Here is a 16,431-nt window from a genome sequence, read left to right on the forward strand (position 1 = left end):
CTACCCTTGTATAATCTAATAAAAATTACAGGACCGCTTACGCTCAGGCTACGCTAAGCGCTATAACTGCACCAATGATCTAGCCGCCCTACCAGTGATGTTGATGTGTCTGATGCGGCAAACATTGACACTTTGATTCTGTCATTTTTTTCTCGACACGCACACTTGTTCGAGAGCGATCGATCTCCTTCTGCGAAAACCATCTCGCCACCTGTGAGGCACGAAGGCCTCGCATACCTCGGACCGCACCTTTTTACAGCGACAACTGTATATGGCACGTCTGGCGAAATCACGTCGTCGTCGTCTTTCGCGTAGTCGATCGGCTCCATGTGCGCGAAAGAGTGAGCGAAGCGGCGACGTTCGCTCTGTCGCTTATGGGCAACCTCCATGCAAGCGAAGGCGGCAGGCGACGTGCACCAGCGACGTGCGCAGCGCAGTCTAGCTTAGTAATGAACACGTCCGTAACCTCTTCTCTCGCTTTAAACAAAAATTTGTGGGTGTGCCTCATAGTCAGCGCAAAAGAAATATTTCCTCTACGGCAGCGGTGTAGCGGCAACGGCGATAACCAAGCCTGCGTGCTTGCGGAGACGAAGCACGTATTCACGGGGGAGGTGTGCTTTCGTTCGGTGCCTGTGCAATCCGGCTTAAAACACTCCCGTAAACTATCACAGTGATCTGAAGTGAGCATACTACAACATGAAAGTGCGAATACGCCGTGACGTCAAAGACGCCGCGTCAGGCCGTGACGTCAAAGAGATGCGGTGGCGCTGGCGTCAACAGTGACTTCACTGATCAGAGAGAGTGAGAAAGGGCAGAGAAGAAGGTTCCTGGTGGCACGTCGACAGGACCAGATGGTATTCCGATTATGTTAATAAACAAGCTAGGACCAAAATCCAATTGAGCAAACATTAATAGAGTTAGTGAACAAAATTATAGTGTATGGAAAAGCCCCCGATGAATGGCGATTAAGTAGAATGAACCAATGCCTCCTGAAGAATATGCCTGAAGCGTCTCCTCAATTGCAATGAGCCCCGAGATCGCCTCGATGTTGCGCAGACTGGCCGCGAGGCGGCGCTAAAAGATGACCCTAAATTTCACAAGACATGGCTAGGTGGCTTGAGCCACCGCCCGATTTAAAGGGTTCAGCTGTATCCATCCATCCATCCATCCATCCATCCATGTCCCATAAGCCTCTTTGTACTTCAAAAACGCCGCTTGCGAGAACGTAGCTAGGTTCCACTGCTACCACGTGAACCACGTCGCACAGTTAAGGAGGCCGTTAATAATAATAATAATAATAATAATAATAATAATAATAATAATAATAATAATAATTGGTTTTTGGGGAACGGAAATGGCGCCGTATCTCTCATATATCGGCGGACACCTGAACCGTGCCGTAAGGGAAGGGATAAAGGAGGGAGTGAAAGAAGAGGTGCCGTAGTGAAGGGCTTCGGAATAATTTCGACCACCTGGGGATCTTTAACGTGCACAGACATCGCACAGCACACGGGCGCCTTAGCATCTCGCCTCCATCGAAACGCAGCCGCCGCGGTCGGGTTCGAACCCGGGAACTACGGATCAGTAGCCAAGCGCACTAACGTACCACTGAGCCACCGCGGCGGGTGAGGCAGTTGAAGCGTCTACCCTTTTGAAGTAGTAGTAGTAGTAAGTGGTTTTATTAAAATAATAAAAAGGAAAAGATTTTTGCTAGCCCCGGCATCTGCCATCGATACTGAAACACCTGAGCTAGGCAGCAGAAATAAAGGGTAGCAGGCAGAATGGAGAAATAAAATGAGAGGTGAGGGGACAGGAAGAGGATAGGGGGAGGTAACATACACAAGCTATTTACACAAGAAATGTGTCCAGGTTGCGCGCATGATTGGTTCATGATGGAGCATTTTGAAGAAGTTCTGCTTTGACATTCCCGACAATGCAGCATCTGACAGAACTGCAAAAAAAAAAAAATCGCCATTGCTGCGCAGTTTGACCTCGAAAGCAGACGCCCACCTCCCATGTTTTCACCGAATAAATTTACTACGATGCGAACGGTTTTTTTTTTTGGCAGATTTTCGGTCGCCATTCGTTAATTCTTTCCGACCTTCGGAACATTCGGACCTTTTGTCCAGCGAGGTTGTTACTTCAATCACCGATTATGAAGAAACAAAAACGCGAGTCTATATATGTGCTAGCAATCAAATCAAGTAAGTTTCCTGAAGCTCCATTTTTTTCTTGCATCTATCTTTAGGACCTGGCTGGTTTAGTGCCTTTAATTCTTAGCATAAGCAGATCTAGCTGCTGCAGCCACTGCTACATATATACCTACGGCATTTACATAATGTCGTTACTCTTGTTCCATGCAGCATATGTGTTAAGCAGTACAAACTGTAGGCATTTCTATTGGACATTCTAAACATATCCACAAGGTCTTCAAAACTTCTGGAGGGTCCCGATGTTTCTCACCAAACGTCCTGACAACGCCCTAAAATGGTCAGAACATCCTCATTCCTGAAAAGGCATTCTGAGTACTTTTTCAGTGCGTTACGACCAAACGTCCTCATGAAGATGTCCTCAGTTTGTATGTCGCTGGATGACTCGAGGATGAAAATTTCTCAAATGTCCTGCAAACGTCCTATTGCAGGACAATATTATGGCATTGAACTGAGATAACACAAGCTTTTTGGCTTTCATTAAATCTGCAGGTTTATTAAAAGCTACTTGTGTACAATAGCGATATAATGAAGGGAACCATTGCGACTAAAGAAACTATATGTCTTGAAGAGATATTTAAGATATTTTGGTTTAACCTGTTCTTATGTAGTGCATGCTTCTGATGGGGTTGGACTGTTTAGATTTTAGGGCCATTAGTACAAGTAGCTTTTGCACTGAGGTGGCAGAGTTCAACTCCTGAAAGAGTTGTAGTTGTCGCTGTATGAAAAGATTACATGAAGAACAAGCTGTATGTACCAAGAGATGCGGCAAACGAACCACTCTTGAGCATGGCGAAACTTTCGCATAATTTGTTTGCTAGAATCCAAGACAAATGAAGCAAAAAAAAAGCTGTTTCACAGCCTCTGTGCACATTCCCTGCAGTAATTATGAATTGTAATGACCCACATTCTCTGGGCTAAGAAGGTCCTTGAGGACATACTAAGATCGGACAACAGGACTATGTGAGGAATTATTCAGGATCAGTAGGGGACATCCTCAGGACAACACAATGTCCTCAAACATTAATCCTCAGGGCGTCCTGAGAATGTATTTGTGTTGTCTGGGTTTCGATATATGCATCTGAATGAAGACATCGAACTCCAAAACTGCACGTTTATTTTTCCCAACATAATTTGCAAGCTATATGAAAAGACTGATTAAGTGTGCATAATAACCGCAATTGCAACTGTGCTTCATGAAAGATACTCTTGTCAATTAATTCTGTCAGTGTTTGATGAATTAACCATGTCATTGCATGAGCATTTTTTTACACGTCAGTACTGTGTTCTGTATGTTGGAAATTAACTGAACCATTTCAGGTTCACGTCTTAGCAGTCTCAATTCAGAGAAAAAAATTGAATGGAACAGCAGGACATCATTCCCCATAGTGCATAGGCAACCCTACAAGCCAAGGGGGTATTTTAAAGCCCATTTAAGAGTTCTGAAATATCAAAACCTGTAGCCTCCTCTCTTGGTTTACAGTCACATGTATTATCAAAACAAAAGCAATATAGAAAAAAAATGCACTTTTCATTCACTTGACAGCCCTATTACAGGCTAATACAAGCCTAGTACATCACTGGATTAAAAAGGATCATGTAAAATAATGTAGTTTCACAGCCAACGTGGTCCTCAAGTGATGCTTTTACATTGCAGCCAATGTAATATAGGTAGGTTTTGCATGCTAGCTCCCATATCCAAGTTATGTGCAGGGTAAAACCCTGCTTATATGATTTGCTATAAAGCATCAAGAATGTACCCAACAAGTATGGCAAAAACGAGGTCATTCAAACATTTTTTGGGATTCTGTGTCACAGCTCTGCTTTAGTGTACTGGCGCTAGATAAGCCATTTATAACAAACAAGCATCAAGCAATTACACACACTAATCTGGTCTAGAATGAATCACCTCCACAAAAACAAATCTACATGCACCCATAAGCTGACCATCATGTCAGAATTATTTATTGTGCAAACAAGTTTTCTTGTCCTGTACAATGCATCATGTAACGAGTCCAGTACAAAGGGGTAGGGAGTAACAGAATAAAACTTTCATTCTTGAAGCAGAAAATAAGTACATGAGCAAAACATTCGCCGTATAAAAATATGCAGTAATTTGGATTAAATAACGTGCCAAACTGCCATCACTATGTGCACTCAAACTTCACTGCAAAGTTCTCCGATTGTGTTAATATTTAAAGCATCTCTAGCAACTCACAATTTGGGGTTTAAACTGCCTGTTTGCAGCAATCTTGTTTTGAAAGAAATAACAATTAAGAACAAGTCTACACAGATACCAGAAACAGTTGTCATTTAGGCTCACGGTGCATATTTGGAATAAAATTAACAATGCTAAGTCATATAAAAGTTATTTTCAATGAGAACCATGGCCTCCATGCAGACTGAACTTAATTTTTTGGAGAACAAAAAGCTCATCCTCAAAGAAACTCATGGTGATCATCATGGCTAGTGGTCCCTGTACATAAATATATGAGTCAGTAGACAGATAATCCATTGTTCAGTGCGTCGGATGTACAGCCGGGGGAAAAAGTGGTGCTATGCAGTGCTGCTGCATGGATCACTGCTAGGCAACTCCTTTTGGTGTTTTCACTAGGTAGGAGCACCATGGACTACAACGAGCAAACTGACATGCCTGCAGATAAAAACATTCATCTCACGCCTATTTCGACAACTGATGTGGTTGGGACATGGCACAGTGACGGGGGCAAATTAAACTTCACATGGTGTATACCATTTTTGCTCCCATGTGTACAAAGGTAATTTTAAAGCATATGTTGCCTATTAAACAGCTTCTCAAAACAGACTGGTAACGGCAGAGTATGACTGTCTTCCATTCCTTCTTTAATAACCACAAGACAACATATAGCATTAGCTGAATGGTAAGCACTATTAACATGTTCATACCAGGCCAACTTTTAAAAAAGTTATCTGCAGTGAATACCTGCCACTGAGGACAATACATATTAATAAAAAGTAATTACATTCCCCCATACAAAGCTGGAATTTGTAAGCACCGTCAGGACATGTAAATGTATTTGTTAAGGAAAAATAAACACAAAGGACAAAGCCAATACAAAATGCATGACCTATTGGGCTGTCTCACTAATTTCAATTTACTGTAAAATAAAAACTTTCCCTCAAGTGACATTAATATCAAAAAAATACATTAGCCCTACTTTTCTCTCTGATGAACCCGCTAGCACAACACACAGTTATGTTCAATATTATGCCGTTGAACCTACATGGAAAGCTCTGCCATATTTCAATTACCACTCTTGACCAAAAAATTAAAAGCACGGCAGTCAACAAGCGTCAAAGTAAAGCTCAAATTCGGAAAACTCGTTGCAACCCGTGACAATCTGCAGGCAGGCACACCTGTGAGGCAACCCGCTAGAATGTGAAGAATTCAGTCAATAAAAGCTCTGACCATGGAAATACCGTCTAGTTACAGTGTACAGTTTGATTATGGCCAACCAGGCAGTAATGAATTTTAGTCAGAATTTTCACATACAGGCATACACATGCTCAAAAGGCCATACCATCTCTATTTAAAGTTACCAGGTCAGCGTGCCCATATTTAGAGCAGTCAGTGGATGGTTTACTGGGACCTAGAGGCAATGAATAGTAAGCACGACAGCCATTCTTGCTGTGTAGACCACTGATGTCACAAGGGGCCGTTACATAGCCCAATTACAACTGCAGTCAAGCCCATAAAATGGCCTGGCAACATTTCGAGAAAGGTGGTGCAAGTGGAAACCATGGTCTCAACATGAAGCAACACAAGCCCTTTCCCATCCATATGGTGACCACAGGAAGCAAGAAGGAAAAATCCATTTTGTACAACACTGCACACTATTGCCTATTCACTCCTGTTCAAAGGATAACAGCACATATAGCAACACACTGTGCATATTCTAGCAGGCTCAGCTTGTTGCATCCCTAACTGTTACTACTGTCAATCAGCAAGAGAAGTCACCAACATGTCATATAGCGAAGTGCATAAACTTTCTGTGGACAAGCTTGAATTTAATATGTAATGAAGTATTTGCCCTATACATGTTTATGCCATGAAGTGCACAGTTCATGTCATGCCAATGCTTCCTTGGTAAAAGCAAATTTGAACATGAATTGCTTCGAGCTCTAGCACAAGGTAGATCTTGGAACTGTATGAAACTTACCAATGTAGCGTAACTGTTTGTTCTAAAGCCAAAAACAAGAAGCATTTTCATGCAAGATGGAGAGTCCGTGGGATTTGAAATGCCACCAGCACCCACATGTAGGAACTTATCTTCAGAATGAAATCTGTTCAATTCTACCCCTGGGTGAGATGCAATTGCAGATTAAAATTGCCACTCTTTGTAACCTGTTGCATGGAAAGCACTGTGGAGATGTGCAGATAGCAAATGAACAGGTGACGCGAGTGCTACAGACCCTTGCTGACCATGTTTTCCATGTGTTCGTTGTTCCAACATAGCCCATGGTCACCTGCGGCTGGCTTAGTTTCTTCTTCGTCTCCACACCAACCTAGTGTGGTGGCAGAGTGGGAGTGAAAGAAGTGCAAGTCCAAGACAAGAGGCAGACCTGTCATGCCAGTTATCTGGCAAGTACAGCCTTGGGCTGTACAAACGTTAGCAGCAGTGCTGCTGCTTTCTTTCACTAAGTCTCTCAAAGGGAAAAGATAGTAGCACAGTAGCTTATGGCGTTCATGACCTTGAAGCCCTTGTGCAACACTGCTCTGCTTGGATCACTTTCGTGACAATGATACCCCTAGTTTTAAACAACGTTTACGTTCTTGATCAAGTCAAGTCAACTGATGCCCAACGCAATCAGTCTTTTGCTCAAAAAAGGAGCATTTTACCCCTACACAGAGCAGCTTTTGTGAAGAATACACAGCAGGGTACACAGTTTCAGTACACGGGAACTTTTGTATTTTGCCTTTATCAAAGTGCGGCTGCCACGCCTGGAATCAAATGTGTAAACTCTTGACGAGCTGAAAAATACCAGAGCCAATGAGCTACTGGAAGGAGTCGCATATTCTTTGTGCATTTAACGCTGCTATTTTGTCACATAAAGCCAAAACGAAACAGATATAGCTAAAAGACAACCAAGACACAATCAACGTTGTTTCATTCCAGCAAATATCCAGTAGCTGAAATGCATTCAGACTTGTTCTCGCTCCATTCTTGCACAAAAGCTGTGAAAAACATGCACACGTACCAATTGACTTCTGATGAGACACTGTTTTCATTTTCAGCTGGCATCGTGTCACTGCCGCTGCCCACATTCGCCACGCTATCTTGGAGAATTTGAGGCTCAACAGCATACGGGCAAATTCCAGTTGCCTTCAGACACTGAAAACAATTCACTATCAGAGTTTGTAGTCAGCATGGCCATCACTGCAAGGCAGCAGGCTGCACCTCATCTGCTAGTCTTGGTACAGACAGTAGTTCTGACAAGACACTTGTAGCCAATTGCAGGCAGCAGCACCTAGTCAATGCGTGGGGCAGGGTTGTGGTCACACATTTTCAGACAATTGATGGTGATGAATTTTAATGGGCTAAGGGCAACTTTGGCCAAAGAACACCATGGCATGGGGTCAGAGACTCCTTTTCCAAGAATTTCATCGCAGAGAAGCTGAGCACCAGGCCAAGGGAAAGAGTACCCATTGGAATCCAGTGGGCACCCAGTAGCACTGGGGATCGAAACCCACATTTTTATATAAAGAAGTTGAAATGTACAGTATACCTTCTTTAACTCGAAGTTGTCAAAACTGCGAAAAATTTCTAGATATGCAAAGTATCTAAAGAACCCATATTTTCGGTCTACTAATCACACAGTGTAAAAATTTAAACAATCTGTCTGGCTTTACTTTGCTATGCTAACTTCACAATGCAAACCAAGCTGAGTTACAATGAAAGGAGTGCAGTGTCGTGGTACAGCAGCGCAATGAATGCAATAGGCAAAGAGCATGAGCTAGAAGTGCGTGATTGCTTTGATAATGCGACGGTGGCCACTGCCACCTCTGCTGCAGTGCACAACGGTTCAGATGACACTCCTACCCATGGGAGATGATGGGGGGGCGGGGTGGCGTTTGCGGTGCCCATTTCACATATCCTCTGTCTTGTCTGCCCAGCAGCCGCTGCCCTGGGAAACGGACCCTGTTCTTGCTCCAAGTTTATAGGCAGGCAGTGGAGACAGCACACAAGGGTGTTGGCTGTTGGCAGCGGAATCACGTGAAGTACAAAGTGGCACAGAGTGCTGGCAAGCATCATGCCAGCACACGCTTGTTCATTCACGGCGTGACCTGTGGGCCATGCAAACTGCTTGGTGAAGGCCCTTTTTTCAAGTTTTCACCTGCCAGGTATTGAGAACTGAATTTCTTTGTGAAAACCTTTTCAGATAAGCCTACTGCGTGATACGAAAATACTTTCAAGATATGGAAATTCGAGTTAACGTGGGTCTTCTGTAGTTTTGCTCTATTCATGCATGATAGTCATGCTTGAGCAAACAACACATCAAATGGCAATCTCAACAAATTTCTAGGAAAAAACACTTCACCTTCCCTTTAATGAGCTTTCAGAGAATTTCTCGCTAGACACTGGGAGAAATATGTCACAATGTAAACAGTCGTTGCAATTTCAACACTTTTCAGCAGTGATGAATGCTAACAGCGTATTGGTCTCACACAGGCCTTCTTGTCTATGAACTAATATAAAACAAACACATAACATTGGAGAACTGCTGGAATTACTCTAATTTAAATGAGACCTTGTCATAGTTACTTTAACACAGTTAAACCAGTAATTTCACATTAGTCCTTCTATTCAACTTGCTCATCTTACCGTAGCCAGTCTGAGAAAATCTAGTACTGCGTTTGCATTTGCATCATTTGGGGGTATGGCAAGGGCACCATGCTTCACATGAAATATGTTAAAACCACTTTAACAGCACGTAGCAAACAAACATAAAAGTATACGAGTCTAAAAACACTGACTGCAACAAAGCAATTAAGATTCAGGGACAAAAACTAACGTCCATCAAATAAATTTCATGCGTTTGTACGACAATTAAATGATGGTACAAACAACAGTTCACCAAAGAAACAGGTGTGATAGAAGCCATTCTTCAACACCGCAAGGAATTTAAAAGTAGTAGTGCATTTGAACATTTAGAAGCGTGTTCATCTGCACCAGATGCAGCAATCCTCAGCACTGATAGCAGAGGTGACACAATTGTGTAATGCAAGAACATCAAGAAAGGCAAATAAGAAAGGCTCCTGTCACACTGCTTCTTTCCAGCCATTTCTGCCTTGCTAAAAGGACAAATTTCAAACTTCAGCTAAGCTGCAGCCATTACTAACAGTACATATTTTTTACACTGCAATAAAGAAAAACAGTCTGCAGCATGCACCGATTGAGATGCAATGCAGAATGTAGCCTTGAGCATTACGAATCTTGCTAGTAAAGCACACGCCAGAGCAATGGCAACGGATTAACAGACAAAGATAAATACATAATAGCATGAACCTGGGAAATGCTAACAACAAACACACTGATCCTGAAAATCTTATGCTCATGCAGTCCGGTTACAGTAACCTGTTTTATCTATGCCATGGAATATACGTCAGGTTCAGGCCATTAAATAACCTTGTAAGAACAACCAAAACATTCATATATCTAGCAGTTAAAATAAATATAAATGCCAAAACACATAAAAAAGTAAAAACCTAAAAAATGCACAACCATGTACCAGATTTTACACTTTCTGTGTTCACAGTCATTAATTTCTTTCAACAAGTTACTTTCCACTTCAATACAATAAAATTAAAGTTAAAATGTGCTTCCATGCAAGTCAACCAGTGGTTATGCATATACATGCACACACATTTTTGGGAATGGTTCATTACCACTGTGCTATTATGTAAACTGATAAAGGTAAATGTGCAGTCACACAAATGAACAATGTGCACCGCCGTTTGCAGCACATAAAGATACAACACTAATGCTTTGTTTGAAGAAAATTGAAGTTCAAGAAGGGTGACAAGTTTTCTCATAAACATGCCCACTCATGTGCCCGCAGCTGTTTTAGACAATCTCCAGAGACACGTTTGGTGCTTTTGCACCTGAGGTATCCATCGATTACAGAAGCTACATTCAACAGACCATACACAGCACCCACAACACACAACTCTACAGCTCACAGAAAACAAAGAAAAAAACAAAAAAGCTCCACACCACAAAATGAAAGTTTTTCCAGTGTCACAGTTTGGTGCACACGCTGGATAAATACATGTGAAGCCATATGCACACACAAGCACACACAAACACACACAAGCACACCCACACACATGCATGTACACACTGTGTTGCAATGAATATTCTTTTCCCACCCCAAAGATAAGGACACATCTGAAGATGCTGAAGCAGTTCTTCGTTGCTGTGAACTTCAGAAGCCTAATCCACATGTCCGCAGCTTCAGCTGCTCTGCTGGCCAACATCACCGACACATGCACAGCCACACACTCATGTTTGCATCACTAATCAGCGTGCTTGAAATTGGAGCAGATGGGAGCGCAGACTGCAGCGTGAGGCTCCTCCGACAGTAGTGGACACCCGTGGGGGGTTTAGGATGTCATCAAAAGACTGTGAAGTAGTAGGCATATCTCGCAGAGGCATCAGTGAATGGCTGGTCCTATCTTGGCTTCCTGGGAGGTTCTCAGACGAGCTGAACTGCTGCAGAGGACTGGTGGAGTTGCGGTATGGCACAGATGCTGGGCCAGTAGGTGGGATCAGGCTCTGCATACAGAATGGTCAAGGTTGTTAGAAGGAGCTCCAAGCAACAGTGACAGCTGGCTAAAAGGAGAACAAAAATGAATTGTTGCCATGGCAAAATGTTTGGGAAAAATCCCTTAACATCTTAAAGGTTAGTTTTTTAAGCACAATGTATTTTCGTCAAAAGTACTGCATTTACAGTACCTGTTCCATCCCTTTTTTCTTGTCCTTGTTATTCCGCTCTGTGCAAACATGAACCCATTCCAACTCATCAAATTCTGAATCCTTAAGCAGAAATGAAAGTTTATCACTGCAAGGTTTTCACGAAGAAAAAAGGAGTTGTATAGATTACTTCTTGAGGCTTTCCTTAGGAGAATTGCATTAGGACGTGGTGCCACAAAACGCTGCACACACAACTGCTTAAAAAGTACAACTGGATGCTGTTAAAGATTTTTGGATATACAACCATTAAGGCCCCTAGTTTTCACTTACCCACATGAATCATGGACCTGAGCATTTACATGTAAGTGTGTTAGCAGACACATTATTTTTTAATGTTATTTTTGTCACTGACATCCTTTCATGGGGTTTAACATCCCAAGTGACTCAGGCTATGTGGGACGCTGTAAATTTCCGGAAATTTCGACCACCTGGGGTTCTTAACGTGCACTGACATCGCACAGTACATGGGCCTTCAGAGCTTTGCCTCCATTAAAATGCGACAGCCGCAGACGTGATCGAGCCCGTGTCTTTTGGGTCAGCAGCCGAGCACCATAATCACTGAGCCACCGCAGTGGCTTTGTAGCTGACATCAGAAGAAATGACATGTCGTTAATTTAACACATTTTCACAAATATTATGGGAGGGAGGAGGTTGAACATGCATAAAAAAATCAAACCTCATTAATTCGAAGTCACTGGGACCACGAAAAATATTTGAATTCACTAGGTTTTAGAGTTAACCCTGCACTGCAAAAATGAGACAGAGGCAAAAATTTTGTTGCGGAATGAACTATCTTCATTGGACAAACATTGCTAGTACCGTATATTGCTGTGTAGAAGTCAACCCTTCAACTCATAACCCTCCCGAAATAAAAAAAAAGAGAGAGGGAAAAGAAGTACACACTAAGTATAGGACAACCGCGCACCTCCCCTTCTTCCTTGCTTCGTCCCGCCGCCGCACTTTATTTTGTAGTTTCCAGGATAGCATTGCAACGAGCATGCAACTGACAGCAGTAAACATGTAACGATGTGATCACCATGTCAGTAGTCTGAAGCCAATGGAGATCAAAAGTGAAAAACGGCATTCCAACCAGCCTTCCGCACTCGCATATGGCCTAACTGAGTAGCAGTAAACCGAACTGCTAACGGTCCTGCAGCTCCGGATTCCAGCGTAACGCACACCCCGGAGATTATAGAAAGTAATCAGAAGTTTTCTCTCGCGCTACCTGCTGCTCGTCCGAGGAAGTGACCACTGGCATGAACGAGTTGGGTAAATGGCGCACAATTCGAATTCTCTTTAGCGGGACCAATTTTTTTATTTACGTATGGAGCCAGCCCCATGTGTTCTGCAAGGAATGGGCATCGGCACGGGGCGTATATTACCCGCCACTGCTCTAGAACTACTTTAGACCTTGCAAATAGGTCGGCTCCACATATGGATTGAGTCCCGATTTTCGGATGGTCGTTTTTCTCTACAACGGTCGACTCATATGCGGCAGCACGGTAAGTAATCAGAGATACCAGAAAATAACCCTCTAGACATGGCACGCCACTTAAAGAAACGGCGCAGGCCGGCGTTAGGTGCAGTCACGCCATCACGGGCACACAACAGGAATGGTTGCATCGCGGGACGCACACCGAGGCTGCCATGTACTGCTAGGGGTGGGAGGTGCTTGAATGCCAGCGCCTCCACTAGATGTTGCCACAACCACTGCCGGATTGGAGAGGAGCGAAGAGAGCGCACACCACTGCCTCCGGTCCGGCTGCGGCTTGACAAAGAGCCGAGAGCATGTTACTCTGAAACCGGTATCCACAGCTGCGTTGCAGTGAAGCACTTCACTGCAGGCGTGTCCTTCGGCGGTCCACAAGCCATACTAGCCCCACTACCCGAGTACTGGGGCTGGGGCGCATCGCATACCAAGCATCGGCATTGCTCTACAGCGCTGGTACACGGCTCTGAGGGGCGGTCATTTCACCTATTTGTGGCGAAATCGTGATCCGGCATTCCCCCCCTAGCGCTCCAGACCTTCAAATTAACCAGGCTGGTGCAGCCGCCAGTTTGAATTATCCAGTAAAATTCACATTAGAAATTACAGGACCACAGAAATTGAAATTATCCAGGATTTAGAATTAACTCAGTTCAAATTATTGAGGCTTTACTGTTATACAATCATAATGCAAGCTCAGAATGTTCAAGGGAAGCATGGCTGAGGGGCTATGCAAGAACACGGCACCATCTTCCAGGTCGTTAGCACTAGTGTCGGGCTACACTCGCGCCGCAAGAACTGGCACTACACTGACACGGCACTTTTGTGAACTAGTGCAAAAAGTGCAGCCAAAACGAGGAGACCTTAGGACAGCTAAGCTTGGGGTCAACAATGGGGGGGGGGCTCCAATAGAGAACCCTTCAATAGAGAGCAACAGGAGGCCTAGCTGCGTTTATCTTTTCTTTTAAATCTCTGTCAGCAACAGCCTCATTTCATTTGTTATCTCATCTTTCTCTCCTGGCCACTCCAATTGGTGACCTTGGACGTACTTCAGCTCCCCTGTGCTCCCTATAATGGCTCACGCCAAGAGAAAACTCGCATAAAGAATGCTACCTGGGGCGGGGCTGAAGGCACAGCTTGCAGTCGCCTGGAACGATGATGTGCTTCAGCAATGGCCAGTGTTGCCTGGTGAACTTTGCAGTAGATCTTCTCTCCCTCAAGGGTATGGAACACAAACATGCCTTCTCCAGTGGCGCAGTGCCTACAATATGTCACAACGTATCTATTAATACGACAGGTAATTTAAAAAGAAAAAATGTCAGTTTCACCTAAGATCACAAAGAAAGTGCACCATAAAATTCCCGTAAAACCTGATGTAGAGAAAGCTGAACTTAGTTCCATTAAAGGCCCAGCTTTTGTTATAAAAAATTAAGCTTAAATTTGATAACCTCCTTCCTGGATTAAAAAACAAAGAAGGGGAAGGAGAGGAATGGCCACAAACGACGTGACTATTTCGAGGTGCCACTGTGCTAGGTTTATGATTTCTTATTGCCACAAAGCACACCAAAGCATATCACTTCAGCAGCAGGCATTCCGGGGTTAATATTAATACATCGTGTAACTGTTTTTCTGCTCTGTTGTGTTGCCTTATCAAGGCCATGAAAAAGAGTTTTGGCAGCCCGTCACTTGCTCCTGTTGTCCATAACCTTCAAGCAACACCACTTGCAGACCGAATAGTACAACTTAAATTGGGACAAGATTCCCTTCATTCTTAACAGCCTGAATGCAGCCCTGTTCATGCTAAAGACAACAGCAACCTTGCCACCTCACACAATGCTGCAAAGACTCAGAACATCAATGACACAGACAATGAGTGCCACAACTATTTTCAGTCAGGGTGGCTGATGGCATTGATGAGCCCCACAGGAAGTTACCAGTGGCATAGTGCTACCCAGAGAATAATGTTTTACAAAAAACTGTCCACAAATCCTTTGGAGCCTTGAAAAGTTATTCAGGATCTATGAAGCTCCTGCTGTTCAGAGAAGCCTCATGGTGGAGCTGAGCTTCCTTTCACAAGTCAAATATGCAAAATTAAAATATTTCTTAAAGTGCTCCTCTGTGCCTACCTACAATCCAAGCCTAATTCATGCCCTGTATTAGTAACGTAACTTCTCTTTCACTGTCCCAGTGCTTCTACCTGCACTCCCATGGGCTCCTCAGTAGTCTTTACTGATGCACAAGGGGCACTTTGCTCATTCGTAACAGATAACCACAGCTCCAGACCAAATGTTGTCATTAACATCTCAAATCACTTTCTCTCTCTCCCTCGAAACTGTCCTACATTGACAGCAGTGTTAGGGACATATTCTGAGGTTGACAACCCCACACAGAAGCAGTGCCTTGTGGTTTGTGAAAGAAAATTCAGTAATATTTCTCAATCAAAGTGTCCACCTGTCTCTACTAAAGTTTAGTTTATGGGAGTTTAATGCCCCAAAGTGGTGCAGGCTATGAGGGACGCCGTAGTGAAGGGCTCCTGAAATTTCGACCACCTGGGGTTCTTTAACGTGCATTGACGTCGCACAGTATGTGGGCCTCTAGAATTTCGCCCCCATCGAAATTCAATCGCCGCGGCCGGGATCAAACCCGCATCTTTAAGGTCAGCAGCCGAGCGCCATAACCACTGAGCCACCGCAGCAGCTGTCTCTACTAAAAAAAGGTATACCAAGACAAAATAAAAGAACAAAGAACAGCAGCAGCAGTGGCTACGGAACAGATGCAGCAGTGGCTACGGCATGAGCCATGGCAGTGAGCGGCATTGGTGGCGGCGGGGAAGCAAGACTCGAGCGCAGCACCACTAGTTCGTGCGACCGCCACCGGGGACACCTCTCCAGGCAGAGCTGTGAAACAGTTTGTTCTAGTAACGTTGGGTGCTTTAAGCTTGACACCACAAGCGTAGCTCTTGTCCTGTGGTTTGAGGAAGATAGAGAACAAAACATGCAAAAACCTACCTGCCAGCCTCAAAGGTGAACTTAGCTGGGTCACTGCCATAGCGTCGCAGTGCAGTAAGGGGCCATGCAGCAAGCTTGGTTCTAGGGCTCAGTAGATCCCAAAGGTATATGTGCTCATGGGTGACCTGTAGCAAGCACTCTCCAAACACGTCCAGCTTTGGGCTTGGTACTAAGTATACATGGAATTGTTCTGTAACAAACAATTATGCATCATGTAGGCTACAAAAACATCTGCACAACTGCACTACACAAATATCACCTATATGTATTTTTGTTATGATGGTGAGAATATCACAAAAACAATGTGCATGAGGAAACACAGATACGTAGTTCTAACTAGACCAGCTACATAAATTCTCTCATGACGTGCTTGCATCTATATAAGATGGAAAAAGACTGCCAACCATTCACATTGACTGCCAACCATTCACACATTAAGACTTGGTTTCACTTAACACACAACGCAACTTCACTAGCACATATGTCTCAATATTTTGGCATCGCATGGTCTAAGAGATAGCACATCAGGAGCAAAGAGAAAAACTCGCACAATTCAACCATGAAAAAGCTTGACACCGCCCAACAGCAGACTGGAATAGTCATATTGTGTTGCCGGGAGGGGTGCGAGTAAGGACAGCAACGTATTGTTATATAAATAAACTCCTTGCCTTAGAATGCTTTCTGCCCTGGTGAATATCAATATTCTCGTTCAG

General features: G+C 43.8%; 1 protein-coding gene across 1 annotated transcript in view; it reads right to left on the reverse strand.

Moving 5' to 3' along the window:
• Positions 1-4,153: 4,153 nt before the first annotated feature.
• Positions 4,154-16,431, reverse strand: part of LOC144114281 (docking protein 5-like) — a 30,884-nt gene continuing 18,606 nt past the window's right edge. The window contains exons 5-7 of the mRNA XM_077647903.1: positions 15,719-15,908; positions 13,824-13,971; positions 4,154-11,026 (exon numbers count right to left, since the gene is read on the reverse strand). Coding sequence (XP_077504029.1) covers positions 10,772-11,026; positions 13,824-13,971; positions 15,719-15,908 — 593 coding nt within the window. The 3' untranslated portion in view covers positions 4,154-10,771. The remainder of the gene's footprint in view (positions 11,027-13,823; positions 13,972-15,718; positions 15,909-16,431) is intronic.

This window comes from Amblyomma americanum, chromosome 1, assembly GCF_052857255.1.
Source record: "Amblyomma americanum isolate KBUSLIRL-KWMA chromosome 1, ASM5285725v1, whole genome shotgun sequence".
Lineage (NCBI taxonomy): Eukaryota > Metazoa > Arthropoda > Arachnida > Ixodida > Ixodidae > Amblyomma > Amblyomma americanum.